Below are 19,319 nucleotides of genomic sequence, written 5' to 3'. Positions count from 1 at the left end.
CACGATCTCTTTACATCACTAAGTTCCCCAGTCTGGGGGCGAAAGCCCCTTCCTCATGTTCCCCAAGTGCTGGGGTTACAGGCATGCACCGCCACGCCCAGCTTCATGCATTACTTTTTACGAGCTATATTTTCAGGTTGAAAGATTTCAAAAGGGCAAGCATGTCCAACAACAAACCTGAAATCTTCATTTTACAGATGAAGACATGAGTAGCATATCTTGTTTGGTTTTGATGCCCTCCTACTCTGCCTCTTACGACAGCCAATAGTTTCATAAATCATCAGAAGTCCTCTTCTGTAGCTTTATTAGACTGATTTCGTTAGATCCTGTTTTCCAATGATTTTGCAATCAGGTCTGTCTGAGTGTACAGATATCACCCTAAAACCATTTTAATTCTGTCCATCTAGGAATCTCCCCTCTGAATCATTTGCCTGGGGTATGGTTCCTTTGTGTTACCTGGACCCGAGGATTTTCTAGACCCTCTTTCCCTCAAATGTCTGTTGCAATTTTAGTGAATTTTTCACACTGCCCTTATTTTCACACAGAATCAAGAAAGATGAGCAATCTGAGGCATGTTGGGTTAAAAGTTTCCAATGCCTTCTATCTAAAAGCTGGGCTTAGGTATTATACTAAGGGAAGCCAAATGAAATGTATGGTACTTTCTATACAGTGGATATGGAGAATATCAACATACTTGAAACTACAAATTAAAAATGCTCCTTTAATAATAAGAAATTTACACAAAACTGAATTTGCTCAAACACCATGTGGGTATCTTTCAGTTCTGTTAGATTTTGATTATACTGCATTCTTAACATGTTGTATCTGTAGATTTTTGCTCTCTTGTGTACTATGGTAAACATTCATGATGGATCTTTTACAGTGGTTAGTGTATTTGCTTTCATTTTATTTTCTTTATAACTGTTTTTTCCTCTCCTATCCACCTGATGATTTTTGAATTGTTTGTCTATATATAGCTGTAGACATAGATGCTACTGGCTTAGATGCAGAAGAAAATGATATTCCAGCAAACCACCGCTCCCCTAAACCCAGTGCAAACAGTGTAACGTCACCCCACTCCAAAGAGAAAAGAATGCCCTTCTTTAAGAAGGTAACACGAACTTCCCAGCTCCCGTTGTCCACCCGCTCCACTGCACTGCGTCACATCTCTCGTCCTGTTGACTGTCTGCGTCCTTTGACAAGCCAATAACACGCATGCTCTGTTATTCTTTGTTTCTCTTTCATGCTGCTGTAGCTAAGCAGAAGCAGAAATCGGTAAGTTTACATTGACATAAGCTGTGTTTATCCTGCCACTGGCATCATTAGCATGAATTCCTAGTTTTATGAAATACAGTCATTTCCGTCCTAAGAAAAGAACCTATCAACAGCGAATTGAGTCCATGCATTTCAAGCCGACTAAATTCAGTGGGTGACCTATTAAAATGTCATTACAGTACTTAGCCTTTTTGATGGAATAATATCTACCACGGAGGGAATTTGTTTAAACATTCAAGGATTCCAACACGGACAATTCCATAGAATGCACCTCAATTGTGCATGCCTATTCTGTCTGTCTTTGTCTTTTCTTCCAGAAATTTAACTTATAATCAAGCATATGAAAACAGTTATTAGATTCTGATTTATGATATCCAGATACATAGCTTGTACTAAAAAAAAAACAAAAAAATTCAATTTTTAGTCAGTATTTAAACTTCTAATCCACTAGGTGCAAAATCTGCAGATGAGCAAGACCAGTGGAAAACTGCAGGCTTGTTTTGGCGGTTTACTGTGAGTTTTTCCTATTGTCATATATAAATACTCTCCCAATGTTCTTGCTTTCTCCACCAGTCCGATTTCAGCATCTCACCTGTTGGACAGTGGGGCCGATGGCCACGGGTACAGCCTTTGCCACTGGCCAACCCAGATGCTACACACTGATGCCACGTATCCCCCACTGGAAACTGCAGGGCATTCCCGGGCTCTGTTTACGCCAGAGAGTCTGTTTCCTCCCGACATGTTTTATAGCGTCAAAGCATTATGTTTTTAAAGAGACACCCTCCCCAAATTGTTTTCCATATTTTTCCTTCTTTTATGTATGACTTTCCACAGCTATGATGCTTTTTTGTTTGTTTGTTTTTTGGTACTGGGAATCGAACTCAGGACTTTGCGCTTGCCAGGCAGGCGCTCATGCCCCTGAGCTATATCCCCAGCCTGATGCTGTCTTTTACACTCAGACTTTCTAATGCCATCAGGTCTAGGACAATGATAGGTATGTTCTGACACATACGTAGGGTTAAGTCTATCCTCTATCCCAAAGTTTCAATATCCGATGCACTTCTCCCCTGCAAACAAGTATTTTTCTCTGTGGAACTCTAAGAACACTAATAAGGTGTCAGCTACTGAATTCTAATTTAACATTTTTGGCTTTTTTTGTTCTTCAAAGAAGTAACAGTTACTTTAAGAAGGGAAGTTCTCAGAAGTCTAGGCAAAACTTACAACAGCTGTATTTCTGTGTTAACACAGAAAGCCCGAGTTACTATTCATCCACAGCAGTGCATCCATCTGTCTGGCCCTGTCTTCTCTGTGTGTTAGCTGAGGTTTGCAGCTAAGTGACTCGTAGTATGTCCATAGGTTAGAAAACCAACACCGCTAAGTCACTCTGGACTTCACAGAGCAGAGACAGCCCCTAAAACCATGTTACTCCAGATGCTGCTTTGAAGCTTGTTTACCCTTACATTTCAAACCCTTAGCAAAGTCTATTACAATTTTTCCACTAGATAACCTCAAATGAACGAGTTATCAGGAAAGGGTAGATAGAAAATAATGTCGTGATCAGTAAGGCACAAAACACCAATATTCCATCAAATAAGGTAATTTCTGTAGCTACCCTATTAAAGAAGCTGACTGGTTACCATCATGGGTAACCCTTACTAGCTGGCAGCCACAGGTGAAAGGAACTAAAAGATCTATCAAATAATGTATGTAAGACTCAAAGCCTTGAAATAAAATTTCTTGGTAGCTGTTACTAAAATGCATGCAGTTTATATTCCTCATTATGATGGTGGAAAAGATATTCATACACTGCGTTGTTATAAGGGCTTGGCTTCTAAATATTTTCAAAATGATCTCAGGTGGTGTATAATGTAATAATTGAATTAAATATGCTTATGATGCCTTCGGCACTGGTATGCATTCTTGTTATTGATTATGTGGTAAAACTTCAATGCAGAATTCAGAAAAAAAAAAAAAAACAGTTTCAATGATAAGACTGTTTTCTGTGTTTTAGGTTGCTTTTACAGTGGTGCTTGTGTGGCATTTGTGCTGTCACTGTATTATGTCTGTCCTTTAATTTTTTGTTCAAAAATGTATTCTCCCTTTACTGTGTTAAATAAAATTAATTTTGAGCACTAAGTAAATTGTTCAGCAGTGAAATGTGACAGCACAATTATGGTGTTATTTTTCTCCCCTCTGACCATATCGCTTACAACTGTTGGTGAAATTGCAGACGGAAGCTTCTGAATTTGAACTTTTTAAATTCCTCCTATAAGCAACTTAAACGCTTACGAAGCCAGAAAGTTAGGAATAGGCAGGTTTAAGCATTAATGAAATGTTTTTCATGACAGACTGATTCAAAACTTATCAGTTTATCAAAGTTTTTAAACAGTTTAAAAAGCGTTTTTCTTTTGGTGCATGTGACTCTTAAAATATGTTTCAGATACTCCTTAATGCAGAAAGAGTTATAGAGAGCATACAAATAAGCAAATGATCTACTTATCACAGTGTCTGAAGCCATGCCTGTCACTCTTCTGCATTTAAAAAAGATTATTTCTTGGTCCATTTACTATTTGCTAAGGCCGGGCATGGTGGCCCAGGTAATCCCAGCACTCTAGAGGCTGAGGCAGGAGGATCGCCATGAGTTAGAGGCCAGCCTGAGCTATTCAAGGCCAGCCTGCACTACACAGTGAGACCCTGTCTCAAAAATATATGTATTTTTTCTAATATCAAAATAGTTTTAGTATAATCAAATTAGGTATTGCCTAATTTTTTTCTGGAAAAATTTTATCTGGAGTCAAGCTAAAAAGTGTTGATGGTTTCATAAATAGTAACAACATTCAGCTCCTTTCCCTGCTCTCCAAAAAAGAAAGAAATTACTGGAGAAAGACGTGAATTAGTTATGTAACAGAAACACTACCTAAACTATTTTTGAGACCATAATAGTTATGCAATTCTATAGTGAACAATTCTACAGTTCTATAATTGCATTCAGTGGCATTCTAAGGCCACTGAAGGTTGGTTGACTATTACACATGAAGCAGCTTTTCTCTAAGAACATAAACCTTATATTTTAAGTCTTTAAATGCCAGCATACAGAAACCAGAAATCTAAGCGCACTAATCACGAAAGCTATGAACAGTGAACATGAGCACTGCTGACTGGAATAAGCGTGCAAGTCAATTTAAACTCTCACAATAAAATATAATTCTCAAATATTTGGTTGTGAGAGTCCCAGTGTTTTGCAAGGTTTTAGGTTTTATGCAGGTAAGACAAACATCTAAGATGCAAAGGTAATGGAATCTTTCTTTCTTTCATAATTAACCACGCCAGGGCTGATCATCGCAACTCTTCAGAAAATCCACACGCTCTTGAAAAGCAGTATTAATCTTCAGTCAAGCCTAGAGCACCCACTCTGCATGAGGCATGTTTCTGTTTGTTTCAGCAACTAGTTTTTGTTCAAAAGCAGCCCGGTCTGCTTTCAGAATTAACTCGGACCGTAGTCTTTCTTGAGAAGAGCAAGAAAACTACAAACCATTGAGTTACTAGAAAACTTGAGGAAAATAAATCCACCAATCCTTGATTGAATTTGCTGGGCCTCATATTAAAACAGCGTTCAAAAAGAGTACCACATTATACGTGAAACATTTTAAGTTCCCTTGGCCTGTGAGATGTCTAAAAGTGTCTCCTCTCTCTGCAGACAGAGCACACTCCTCCTTACGACGTGGTACCTTCCATGCGACCAGTGGTCCTAGTGGGCCCGTCCCTGAAGGGCTATGAGGTGAGTAGCTGCTCCCTGTGGCAACAGTGACTCCACCTTCCACTCTTAGCCCTTGAATGGAAGGAGGTCCTAGGAGCCAAGAATGCTGGGTTTCAAGCTGTGGTATACACTGCTTAGTGCTTTGTCTGTTACTTTAGAGATTTCTGCTTGCGACAGTTTACTTGGTCCTGGAGACAGTATCAAGTAGAGAGTGACTGAAAGCTACTGCATCGTAATTTTTTGTCACTACAACACAAGTTTGGAGACTTTTGCTTTTTTAATTCTCATTTCATTGGAACTCAGCAACAGAAAAATACGGTAACTTTACATGTGACTTTTTCCAAATGCAAAGCTTAGTTTTTAAAGTGTCCTTGAGATAAAATTTGCTTATTATAAATAGTAATGTTTTATCATAATCAATAATTTTTTAACATAATTTATTACTTGCTTAATTCCAGGTCACAGATATGATGCAAAAAGCATTGTTTGATTTTTTAAAACACAGATTTGAAGGGCGGTGAGTATTTCAGAATGCTGGATTCATGGATTTTTTTTTTTTCTTGGAAACAATAGAGCTCTGGTTGGGGACAGGCACGTGATTGCTCTCAAGAGAAAAATCACCCTGTGGCTTCTATGTAATAACAGGAAATAAGTTTCATTTGTTCAGCCTGGTTCAGTAAATATTTGTCGTTTTTGCTCTGCGCTTCCTCAGCCCTCTGGTTCTGCACCTGTAGGCATCAGGTGAACACGGCCACGAACCAGCCAACGCTCAATCCTTGACCCACTGGTTTCGTATTCCTGTGGAACATCGTAACTATAGATCCCTCTTCACTCACTGTCCCATTCTTCCGAAAACCTCCAGACCATCTCCTCTTGCTTGCATGCACTGGGCAGTTCTTTTGCCTCCATTATGTTGTTCTAGTGATGGCCAACTCCCAACCCCAGCTATGCGGGCCCTAGACCCCATCCCGTCTCCTCTCCGTGCAAGTTATCTAGGCATGGCTGTCCTTCCCTTTCTTTACCAGTCATTCTGATTCTAATGGAAATTGCATCTGCATACGAAAGTGTAGCTACTTTCCCTCACATCTGACTTTCCATTCCCCTTCAGCTCTCACATTTTTCTTTCTTTACAGCGAGACTTACTGAGCTGTACATGCTGTACTTGTTTCTGAGCACTCCGTATGTCTCCTCCAGTTACACTTCTACCCACATTACTCAGTCGGATCTAGTTGTCATCACCAGCGGCCTTCACGTTGCTAAACCCCCAGGGATGATTTCTCAGTCTTTATGTTATGTGTCCATGAGCAATAGAAGACAAAATACTTTTTTGCTTGGTTTCTAGAATTATGCTTTCCTAGTTTTTGCCCTTTGGCTTTTTCTCCCTTCCTTCTACAGTCACTCTTTTGGTGTGAGACTTTAAATACCATTCCTTTGCTGGTCTCTACTTAAATTCCAGACACATACATCCAACTGCCCATTTAATATCAGCTCTAAGATGTCTACTGAACTTCTCAAATTTAGCCTCCAATTTCTCCCCTCTAACTGTATTCTGACTGCTAGAGAAATGCAGTGATGCTGAAGCTGCTGTGTCTGCCTATGAAGAGCTCATATGTAAACCATAAGTCGAAACTTCTGGCAGTAAAATAGAATGTCTGATACAAAGATGGGCCATATCAGGTATGCCAGGCCAACGAGCTTACTCTGAATCCTCCCCACATCTCCTTGTCCAAGCAGGTCTTGAGGGTTCTCCAAGTGCCAGGCACTGTAAGAAGCAAAAACAAACAAGGACTTTGGCTTCAGGAAACTTACAGTCTCCTGAACGGTAGCTTTGAATAAAATGAGCGACAGGTAGCATAGTAAAGAATCAGGCAGCCCCTGAAGTATCAGAGCCATCACAGGAATCCACAGAAACCTCAATATTTAAACTAAGACTAGATGATAGAGTATTTGAGAACCTTCAGGTGGCTCCTATTGTTGCTGTGGGAAAATACAGAGCTTTTAAATTTCCGACCCCATGTAAGAGGGGCGCTGTTTTCCTCTGGAAGCTTCTAGATTTTTCCTTTATGTTCCCAGTGTTAGGAAATTTATAATAAGCCTTAGTGTAGATTTTTTTTAAAATCATGCTAGATGCTTTCAATTTGAAAAAACAAACCCTTCCTTGTGGAATTGCCTCTTCTTTTTGGTTACATTATTCTCAATCACCCCTCCCCTGTTCTTTGGATTTGAACCTCTTGGTTCTTTAATTTTCTTAGCTTTTTTCTGTATTTCTTTGCTTTTTTTTTGGTTGCTGTACACTCTTTTGGAGATGTCCTTAACTTAATCATTGAAGATTGCTGTGCTCCTATTTGAGAACGGGACATCGAGTGATGAATTGAAAGAGCATAATTGAACCTGATTTTGTGCTTCCCTGTCAGTCTTGCTGGAGAATTTATATAGGCAACCTCCAGTATACATTATGTTGGTCTTTACTGCTTGGCAGTCAATTTCCCCAGCATCTTCCTTTCTGAGCCCTATAGGATATAACCATCTGAGCCTGGCTACCAAAGTTCTAGGAGGGGGAAGTTCAACAGTCAGACTCCTTTTTACCTTCCATCTTGAATTCACTGTCCCCACTCGGCCTCGCGTGCCCTGGTCAGGGGCTTTCTGCTCTGCTGCCTTTAGATAATAAATCTATGGGCTGTATTGGACACAAAAAGAATTATCACCTGGCTACCTGATGTTCTGGAGGGGTCTTTCTGATGCGGACTTCTAAATCAGGCCTCTTGTTTTGGGTACCTTCACCACCCTCTTTGGAGATATTGTGAGCCTTCCAGTTGATTTCACAGCTTTTCGTACTGCCAACTTGCATGGGCACTGAACATTCAGCATCCTCCAGTACAAGTCATTTATTATTTCAGCTCCCACATTCTACTGCTCTCATGTCTATCCTACCTAAAAAGATCCCCTCAGCTACTGTCTCTCGCAATACCCTGAATGTTCTTTTCACAAGTCAGTAGAATCTTTAATCACTTACTAATCTGTCTTCCTTAGTCCTCATGTCTGAGGGAAGGCTACATTTACCTTTTATTTCTTTTCATACCTGTAATAACATCGTAGCACTGAATTATGGCACAGCGGCTAAGGGTTGATATATATATATATATATATATATATATATATATATATGGTGTCTGGGTTCAAATCTTAGCTACATCATATAGTAAATATAGTGTCTTGGATAAATAACCTACCTGAGGCTCATTTTCTTCATCAGTACAAGTAGATTACTCTCTCTCTTACCTATTTGGGGATGACTTCATCAGATGATTCAAGTAAAGTGCTTAGTACACAACTGGCATCTTGGTATGCAACCAATGAATGCTGAGGCTGGTGTAAGATAAACAAAATTCAATTCTTAGGTGTCCTAACAGATGCTTTGAAAATATATGTGTGTGCATACTTATATTTGGGCACATGCTTTTGTCCTCTTTTATTAGATTAACAACCAGAGGGTCTTCTTTTCCTTTTTTTCTGCAACAGGATATCCATCACAAGGGTCACCGCTGACATCTCCCTTGCCAAACGCTCAGTATTAAACAATCCCAGCAAGCACGCAATAATAGAAAGGTCCAACACAAGGTCGAGCTTAGGTAAGTCTGCGCAGCGCCGAGTTTCAGCCTATTTAAACATTCCTATCCTAAAGGGGACCATGAGATCTATCTAGACGGTAATCCCATGTGCCACAGTGCAGAAGCAGCAGACTGTCGTCCGTGGCTAGTGCCAGCTAGTCTCAAAGACCTCATGGTGTAGGAGGATTTGCGGTAATGGTTTCAAGTTCAAAATGCTTATGCTGTCAGGCTGGAGGTTGTAGCTGTAGTAGTGTGTTCTCACTAATGTGAGATGAGTACTTGCATTATGTCAGTCATGAAATCATAGTGAGGAAAGTTTTTGTCTCAGAGGAAAGACACAGACAACAACTTACAGTGACAGAGAGTTGGTCGATAGTTGAAGAAGTAGCAGGCCAAGGCACAGGGTAAGCTAAAGAAGGGGGTATAATTTTATAAAGGAAAGGCCTCTCTTTATAGGAAGTGGCATTTTAGCAGAATGATCTAGGTTACAGTGCCAAAAACACTTTCTTCAACAGGACTATAGAAACTACTTACTGACAGCCAGTCTTCTTTCACTTACAGCCCCCCACTAGCCCTAGATTAGTTGGAAGGAAATCACACATATTTAACTAGGCTTATTAGTTAACACACTATGAATACATAAATTAATAGTTGATTCAGTCAGGGTCCAAATGAAGTCAATACATACCTCAAAGGTCTCTTAAACCTTAGATTTTCAGAAGTCTTTTTTTCTGTGTTATTTTTTTTTTTTTTTTTTTTGCTTGAAGAACTGGGTCACTTATTCTGTAAGGTCCAAATTTTGCAAACTGCATTGCACTGGCATAGTTCTTAATAAACAAAGGGAACAGAGAATCACATAAACTGGTAAATTCAGAAGCGTGATCAAATTTATTTTTTCTTTTAGCAAGACTGTCATGGGTGATATGGAGCCAAATGTTATTTTAAAGCCAGGATCTCAAATACTTAGGGCCCTGATTTCTTACATTCATCCAGGTAAATAAAAGGACTCTGTAGTCACAGCAGACTGAGATGAACCATTAGTGACTTGCCTTTTATAGAATAATATCTTAGTTAAAATTATCTTCAGGAATCTTCTGGCATGAATACCAGTGCATAAGAAGAATGAAAGCTATTCATAGGTTCCAATTGGCTGACCAAAAGTCTCATGGAACTGACCCTCTAAGAGTGAAGTATGAACTGCAAGCTACACATTACTCTCTATAGATCGATTATGCTGCCAAGTACAATGGCTTCTGGCTACTTGGATTATTAAAGTTTTAAAACTTGATTTGTTCATCCATACCTGCTACACTGGAAATGCAGTCCAGTCACATGTGGCTATAGGCAACCATAGAGAATATTCAAATGGTACCATTTTGGAATGTTTTGAAAAGATCACAGAGCAGGAGATAAACTGAATATAACTGTCCTGGAGCACAAGTAGAGTTTTAAATGTTCAGTACTAGGTTATCTATAAATTTTACAGCTTGTATTTCTATAGTGTCGTTTCTAGCATCTAGCTGCCCTTTAAAACATGTATTATAGGACTATTCCTTTGCTGGTAGAAAATATGAGAAGTGATTTTAGATAAGTTTTTAATAGGCAGCCTTCACATCGCCCCTGTTTTACATTGTACTTTCAGCTTGATAATAATAACTTGACAGAACAAATGGATACAAGTATAGACAAGCTCAGGCAGTAAAGAGAAAGCTGGTCATGGTTGCTAGGGAAAAAAGGTGAGAAACACTACAAACATATCTGAAATAGTTCCATAGAATCAAAGTTTTATGATATGAAAAATTAGTCAGCAGAAACGAAAAAGAATGTAATTCTCCACGTAGCACAATAAAAGGAAAATTTAGAGCTGGCTGTGAGAGATCAATTGCTTAATTTCTAAAAGAGTGAACTAGCGCTTTCTAAAGGATACCTTCCAGCAATGTACTGACTGAAATATTAACATAATGACTGACCTTCCTGTTGAAGCATTAATTATGATACTTTATCTCAACCTAAGTAAATGAACTCCGCTTAACTTTTTACAGCGGAAGTTCAGAGTGAAATTGAAAGGATCTTTGAACTTGCAAGAACACTGCAATTGGTAGTCCTTGATGCAGATACTATTAATCATCCAGCTCAACTCAGTAAAACCTCTCTGGCCCCTATTATAGTCTATGTGAAGATTTCTTCTCCTAAGGTAAGTAGGGTTGTTACTGTTTGCTCCATGTAGTCAGATGTTACTAAAATGTGTTTTATGTTCTGCTTTCCAATTATAACAGGCTATGCCTTATGATGGATGTATAGAGTTTGAAGAAATGGATATTAGTCAGGAATTTTTAAGACTAATACGAACAAGGCATGGTTAGTTTCATGGCTTAGCATGGCAGTTCTTATACTGCAGTCCCTGGACCCCTGGAGGATTCTGAGATACTTCGAGAGGGTCCATGAAGTAAAGATGATGTCACTGATAATGCTAAGATATTATTGCTTTTTTAAACCATGTTGACATTTGCGTGTAAGGTCCAATGTTGGGTAAAACTTCTAGGGATCTACACATGAATCAAGACAGTGGTACCAACAGGCACTAGTAGTTATATTTTTACCAACATCATGCCCTTGCAGCGAACAGGACATTTTAAAAGCAGAGCTAGTTTCACTGTGGAAGATCTGAAGGACTCAATAAACCATTACTTTCCAAATGATCAGTGAATGATATGCTGAATCATGCGTAGCAAAAGGTCCATTCAAATTTAAAACAGACCAGTGGAACAGTCCCAGTGAAGTAGTAAAATTGATGAATTTTTCAGCATTTTGACTCTTAAATATGAGCCTTTTTAATATTCTGGGGAATAAAATAGAAAGCATACATTCAGGTATACCTTTATGCTGCCAGCTTACTGCTACATAGAAAAAACAGCCCTGAAACTAAATTCCAGTGACTTGAGTATCTATCCGGCAGCTATCTTCTCGAACAAAACGAGCTGGTCACTTCAAAAACAAGAAGAATTTATTGCCAGTGATACCATGTGTTAATATTATATATCACAAAATATTTCAACATTTGGAAGAGCTGAAGAACTCAGTGAACTATAACTTTCCAGATGATATTATGAATCATGCATGATAAAAATTCACTTTAAGTTAAAACAGACCAGTGGAAGAAAAGGACACTGGTATAGCTCCAGATTCATGCGGCAACGCATCTTTCAGGAAGTAACACTTGTAATTTAGTACAGAATCAAAAAGAGTATCAGCATCTTAAAAGGTACAACTAAAATATTCCTCCTTTTCCAAATACACATCTGCAGCAGGCTGGATTTTCTTTGTATGTCACCCAAAACAGCACACTGCAGGCTGAGGGTAGGAGTTGCTGTCTATTAAATCAAGTATTAGGTGAATAAAAAGCTCTAGTGTGTTTATGCAAAGTATTGTAATAGATTAATTTTAAATGGGTTACTTTTTAAATACTAGTATGGTAAATAATAGACATGTTGTAAAACAAAAGCTCTTTGGGTTAGTTTTTTAAAACCTAAAGGGGGCATCACACAAGTTTGAGAAGTGGTGGGAGAAGCTGTATGGAAGCGCTTAAAGCTTGAAACTCAGATTTGTCAGCATGCTAATTTTGTAGAAAACTTATACTTTGTTATTATGTAGCTCAACCTACTGTAAACCATTTGTACTATATATAAAAAGGAGCCCAGATACAGGAGCCAATAATCTACCTTGTAGTTTACCTGAGTACAGGTAAACTACAGATGTTCCTCTGTTAAAAACTCCCGTCTTTTGCAGGTTTTACAAAGGTTAATAAAATCTCGAGGGAAATCGCAAGCTAAACACCTCAATGTCCAGATGGTAGCAGCTGATAAACTGGCTCAGTGTCCTCCAGTAAGTTATCTCCCTATAGGGTAGAATCCAGCTGAAGAGATTAGACCTGGCATTTCATTTTGAAAAATGAACGAAAAAAGAATTCAAATGCCTATCGGGGAGAGAATCCTCATCACTTAAAGTGGCATTCATTGCAAACAAGTAGATCGTCCTGCCTGCTTCTGTGGTCCTGTGTTTTGAGCACAGGAGACGGCCACATGGGATGGTGGCTTACAAAACATGACAGGTACCCTGTGCTGTCCTCAGCTTAATGCCTAATAGAAGAGGGGAGTTTCACAAATTTGATTTGTAAGATGGATCTCCTTGAAGACGGTTTATTATTTACTTCTAATCTCAAGGAGCAAGTTGCCTGTCCTTAGTAACTAAGAAACTGACTTGAGCCCATGTAAAAACAAAATTGTGAACAGTAAATTACTCAGATTCTTACTTTTGAGCACATTTTTAATTTTAACTCATACTTACAACTTTTTTTCAAGCACAGCCATCTCAGACTATAAAAGTTGTGACTCTTATCAATCTGATTGCTTTGAAGTACGTTAAAATCTATCATAAACTCTTTCTAAAATCTTGAAAAGTGAGGCATTGTTTCCTAATGAACTACTGTGAAGTTTGGACCATGTCAGATTGTCAAAAGTGTCTGCCGAATTTCATGTCCCAGTTGTGCCTCATTAACTTTTGAATTGTGTCGAGAACAGGCTTCTTCCTACACTGTACAGATTTTCATTCTTTTTCACATCTCTTTTCTACCATAGTCTCAATGCCTTTTTTTTTCAGCACTGATAACGTTTTTTTGCACTGCCAAGCCCTTAGTAACTATTTTGACACCTGTTCACTTTCTGGTTAAGCATTTAGTGCTAAGAACAATGACATGTGGTAACACTTCAAAGCTGCCTAAGACAGTCGCTAACAGAGCGAAAGCCGAACACGTAAGCAAGGGCAAGTACAAAGGAGTGTAGCTCATGACCCCCGAGCTCCGCCGCCCCTGCTTTTATGGGTGAGGGGCAAGGTGGTGGGAACTCAGTCCTGGCATTAAGTGTGCTATCTGCAATATTTCCCACCACAGGAGTTGTTTGATGTGATCTTGGATGAGAACCAGCTTGAGGATGCCTGTGAGCACCTGGCCGACTATCTGGAGGCCTACTGGAAGGCCACCCATCCTCCCAGCAGCAACCTCCCCAACCCTCTCCTTAGCCGCACATTAGCCACTTCGACTCTGCCCATGAGCCCCACCCTAGCCTCTAATTCACAGGTAAGGGCATTTCCTTCCAAGTCTTCACAGAGAAGCTAGGCTGCTATGGATCACACCCCTGGGTTCCAAGCCCAGCCAGCCACCTTGCTGCATGCTCCAGTATCTTAATGGTACCCAAGGGGCGACCCATATCCTGAGTCACTGGGTTAACGATGCTCACTATATGTTGCATACCTCTAAGAAAGCACCCAAATCAAACGTATGACAGACTTTCAAACTCACAAACTGTGTGGTCCTTAAGACTGCAGATGCCTGCATTCAAGGCCTGGCTCCACCTGTAACTGCATGTACAATTCTAGATGAAATTACTTCCTGCCTTGTTTACTTCAAGAACAGTAAGGACAACCTCGCAATAATTACAACCTGTTGTGACAGTTTCATCTTTTGTCTTTTTTCTTGAGATTACCTCATCTCCTAGGTTACTGGATTAAAGAGTTAGTGTATGTGAAGGTCCTGGAACAGCGATGTTCCACGTCCAGTGTCATTTAAGCATTTCATTTTAATTGTGGTTTTTGTTAATCTCCCATGCTCAAGCAGAGGTAGGTCTCCTCATGTAAGGAAAAATCTCAGACCTGTCTATTTCAACCACAAGAGAATGTATAAAAGAACAGTATCCCCTCTTCATTTATTCTTCATAATAAAATAGGTTCATTACTATGTGCACTGTTTCAGGCACTTACAAACTCAAGTCCAATATAATACAGTACAAACCCTATCAATGCCACTGGATGGTATTGAAGGCATAAAGCACCTGAGCTTGACTAGACTCCATGTCAGCATCTCAGATCCTTTCAAAGGACTACACTTGAATGTCTCTGCACTCTGACTTCTTAGTTCTTGACCTTGGTTAAGCCCAGCTGTGTTTCTTTGGTTACCAGGGTTCTCAAGGTGATCAGAGGACTGATCGCTCGGCTCCTGCCCGGTCAGCTTCCCAACCTGAAGAAGAGCCTTGCCTGGAACCTGTCAGAAAACCCCACCACCGCTCCTCCTCCTCAGCCCCACACCACAACCATCGCAGCGGCACGAGCCGAGGCCTCTCCAGGCAAGAGACATTTGACTCTGAGACTCAGGAGAGCCGAGACTCTGCCTACGTGGAGCCAAAGGAAGATTCTTCCCATGAACACGTGGACCACTATGCCCCACGTGAGCACAACCACAGAGACGAGACCCACGGGGGTGGTGACCACAGACACCGAGAGTCTCGGCACCGCTCAAGGGACATAGATCGAGAGCAGGACCACAATGAGTGCAACAGACAGCGGAGTCGTCATAAATCCAAGGATCGCTACTGTGACAAGGATGGAGAAGTAATATCCAAAAAACGGAACGAGGCTGGGGAGTGGAATAGGGATGTTTACATCCGCCAATGACTTTTGCCTTTTTGTGTTTTTTCCCCTTTGAGTCTTGTATAACAGCACCCTCAAACAAAAGCTTTGGGGTCTACACTGCAAACATGTGACCTGTCTTGTATATTTTGTACTGCTGTTGCTTGAAGAGCAATAGCATGAAATAGAGTATTAATATACATTATTTTTTTGGTAAGTGCTATAGACATCGGCCTGGTACAGCTGCAGTCCTCTGGCTGTAAACTAGACTCTCCAGAAACTGTTTGGGTTAGCTGCCACTTGAACAAAATCTATTGCCATCCAGACAATGTTAGTGTTTTAAGAAATCTAGATGTATCCAGCCATCCAGAAGCAGCACAGATCAAAAGTGGAATTTCTTTGTTTCTCCAGATTTTTAATACTCAGATACCTGATGGGCACATTCAGTCATTCATGGACCACTGTTTTTTGCTTGTACCTCTGGCTGACTAAATTTGGGGACAGATTCAGTCTTGCCTTACACAAAGGGGATCATAAAGTTAGAATCTATTTTCTATGTACTAGTACTGTGTACTGTATAGACAGTTTGTAAATGTTATTTCTGCAAACACCTATTATAATTATATATAATATATATACATATATATGTTTGATCACAATATTTTAGAGTCTTAATGCCAAGTCAGCAGATCTGCTTTATGAATTACAGGGACTAGAGATGCCCACATTCAGGAAATTTGTAATAACATTGTCTAGACACTATCTCCACTCTACTAGAAGGTCTGTACATACTGTAAATATGTGTGATTGCTTGACTTGAAAAAGTTTGATTTCTGAATGTTATACCATCCTTGTAAGTTTATAATTTTAACCATAAATTATGGTAAATATAACCAAATTCCAGAGATTGTTCTACTCCATACAGCTCACACTGATTGTGACAAACACGTTCTTAGTAGCTGGTGTCTGTTAGAGTCACAGCACTGGAACCCGTTGTATGCACGTGCGTGTGTCTGTGCGTAAGCGTGTGTGAATGAGTGGAATGCTGAAGGTCAATGAGGAGACGAGAGACTGAAATGGAGGATTGTGCCCACCTGCTTTGTATGGACTGTGCTGTATGTTGCTTTGATAATCCACTGAGCAGTCAGGGAACGCGAGGAAGCTTGCTGCCAAAGGTAACTAGGAAAGCGTTCATCTGCTGCCTCCTTGTCTTTGCTCCTAGAGAGTAAAAATCCAGGCAATTTGTACTGTGAGTGTCTCACTGGAAATGTACAACCTTTGTGTGTTTGAGTATTTGTTTTAGTAAGAGACGTTTACACAGCTTGTGGAATTATTTCGTAGGAAAATAAATTTTTATAACTTCTCCCACCTCATTTTCTAACCTTGCCTACTGTTCCTGTTGCTCATCTCCCCGTGACCTACTGTTCCTCCCCATCCCCAACCTGACCAGTTTCCCTGTCTGTCAGAACCCAGAAGTGCTGCTTATGACATTTCTGCTCGTCAGATGTTATCAGGGCAAAATGGGGGGACTTGAAGTGAATCAAATGTTAAGAATGTTTTCCTACATGAGACATCTACTGTGAAGGGGAACCTGGAAGACACTATTTCCATTCCTCAATGGCACTGCTATAGGAAGTTTATGACATCATCATGCTGAGACTAAAGCTAAACCCTTCTCCGTGTCTCTTAAGTGTCCGATTATGGCTGGATAGGTAAGGCAGTATTAGATATGCAATTACCTACCACTTGGAGCTTGATCCCGGAAAATGCCTCTCTATAACTGCCTAACTTTCCTGTGTATTGAGCAAAATAATAGTTATAATAATTACTTTTTGTCTTGCTTTCCCTGACTATCCCAGGTTCTTGCCAAATATTCTTGGACTTTTATAAGTAAAACTATTCACATTTAATGATTTCCCCACACCCAAGAAAATAAAGTTTTACAAGTGAGTTATATAGTGTTTACCAGCTAATGTATAAAAAAATTTCCCTCAGAACCAGTTATCTCTGTACCGTAAGAAATTATTTACAGAATATAAAATAATCATTAATTTTGGACAAAGATTTTTGCCCCATCAGGAAACCATAAGCATATTTCAACTAAAATTGCTTTTATAAAATGTTTTGTATAAACTCATCATGAGATGTTGATCATCAGTCCAACCCTTTTCTACATGTTGTTTCATCCTATCTAAATAAAACTAGTATTTATCCTTCTTGCTGCTATCATTCTCTTTCAAAGAGTAGTGCTAACAGAGTCCATCCTTTTAATTCTGTACCTGATTCTTAGCGTCTTTACTGCGGAACATGTTGCTAGTACAAACCAGACTATTCATCCAATAACTACACAGGAGGATTTGATATAGAGCATTTATACCAGTATATGAAAATGATACAGTGGGTAAATGTGTAAATGGTATGTAGTGAATCCACAAAGGAAGAAAGAACCCCCAGGACTTGTGGAATGATATTCAGTCTTTTCACAGAGCTTAACGTATTCAGGTGTAGAAATGTACTTAATGGCTTACGATACCCACCAGTTATCCCCATGCTCTTTATTTCTCATTTAAATTCATGTTACAAAGAGGTGCTGCTAAATGTAGGGTGTCTTAGTCATACTGTACTTGGGGACAACGCCACATTTAACATGGTCTGCTATGCACTCCTATTAAACATTCACTGTCAGCTACACTGAACTGTTTAACAAACCTGGTTTAAAGTCACGCATATAAAACAAAGAGCTGGCTTCTGCACTGTTTATTAGTAGTATTAATTGTCAACTTAGGAATGACCCTTAGATTCGGAATGTGACATATTCTACGTCTACTGCTGGTGGTGTATCTCCCTGACAAGCTATATTAGCCAGCTGACATTCCTTCAGTAATCTTCTTTTTCTAGCTGACTTCGAAAAAAAGAGCTCAAGGTAAGTGAAAGACTTTTTAAAAATATGTGCTACAGTAATCTTTTTCCCACCTTATATGTGCAACAATTTTTTATTCATATTTGGAATTTTACTCATTTTTAAAATGAAGTCCACTCCGATGACACATTTAACTCATCCTTTCTGCTTTGTTCTCATGCATGGGCACTAGTTGTGCATGCTCTAATGTCACTAAAATAGGAGTGTACTGTTAGAGAAAGCAGCCAACTAAGATGGACTCTGGGTCAGTTTTAATTTCTGAAAAAATAAAAGTATATTTTTCATTGTTTGTACTTCGCTTTGCTTCACTTTAAAATGTGACACAAGGTTTTGAAGTAAGATGTACTCATGGTTGAATTTAAGTATTTTTCTGTTCTCCTACAAATATCTATATTAAAAGTAAATACGTAAAGAGACACATTCATTCCCCGTGTTTCCCTGATTTTGCCCTTTAATGCACTTTTCTTACATTTCCGTGCTCCACGAGTATATGTTTCATTTTCTAATTTGTTTACTTTCTGTCACTGTTTCTAGCAGTCAATAGACGCTGCCACAGGAAAGTTATTTTAAGCTGCAAAAGATTCAAGTGATTGCTTATGTCCCTCACTCTGCCTCGGTCCAGTAAGTATCATTTGATCAAAGAGAGGCTGTGTCTACTGTGGCACTTTTGTTTCAAAAATGGAGATGAAACCCACTGAAAAGTGTATTAAAGAAAAAATTTTAACAAATTTTGTTTTGTTTTAAATATGCACATATCTTCCTGTTTTGCTAGCAGTGCTCATAGCTTCATGTTTACTGGTGTTAACCAAAAATGGACAATAATACAAATTTGCTGCCAGGCTGCTTTTCCACTGTTTTCTTCCCAGCCTCGCACATGAGAGGAAAGAGATTTGGTAGTTTCTTGTAATACATTTACAATCTGAGGAGGTCTGCTGAGCTCTGGAAACCGAAGTGCCACAGGTAAACACTTTCTGTTTAGTCAAATGACATTTATTGACATTTACAGGCAGGGTGAGGCATGTAGAGGAATCATCTAAATCTTATGAAGCTTGCAATAACTTTTCACGCATGCTATTAAAAAGAGAAAATAAAAGCTCTCTTCATCCAGGATGCTTTCAGAGCATGGTGGTGGGGCTCCAGGAGCCTGGCTGGTGAACTCACATGGCAGTGTCTTAAGTGGCATGACAGCAGAAGATACGGATACTAGGGGTGTAAGCAAAGCTCAGAGATTGGTATACAAGAAAGGCTCTCAAAAGATCTTATCTCACATACAAGACCTTGCGATCTTATGGCGACAATAAAT

General features: G+C 39.4%; 1 protein-coding gene across 3 annotated transcripts in view; it reads left to right on the top strand.

The window, feature by feature from the left end:
• Cacnb2 (calcium channel, voltage-dependent, beta 2 subunit) overlaps positions 1 to 16,469 on the top strand; it is a gene marked incomplete at its 5' end in the record, with an annotated part of 323,451 nt that extends 306,982 nt beyond the window's left edge. The window contains 8 exon segments of one of the 3 annotated variants that reach the window (XM_013515437.1): positions 1,727 to 1,788; positions 4,973 to 5,053; positions 5,491 to 5,549; positions 8,552 to 8,661; positions 10,683 to 10,834; positions 12,427 to 12,522; positions 13,586 to 13,771; positions 14,650 to 16,469. In XM_013515437.1, coding sequence (XP_013370891.1) covers positions 1,727 to 1,788; positions 4,973 to 5,053; positions 5,491 to 5,549; positions 8,552 to 8,661; positions 10,683 to 10,834; positions 12,427 to 12,522; positions 13,586 to 13,771; positions 14,650 to 15,141 — 1,238 coding nt within the window. 3 annotated transcript variants of the gene reach the window in all.
• Between the last annotated feature and the right edge of the window lie 2,850 nt (positions 16,470 to 19,319).

Source organism: Chinchilla lanigera, unplaced genomic scaffold, assembly GCF_000276665.1.
Source record: "Chinchilla lanigera isolate Chin_1 unplaced genomic scaffold, ChiLan1.0 scaffold00028, whole genome shotgun sequence".
Lineage (NCBI taxonomy): Eukaryota > Metazoa > Chordata > Mammalia > Rodentia > Chinchillidae > Chinchilla > Chinchilla lanigera.
This window is presented reverse-complemented; position numbering and strand designations above follow the sequence as displayed.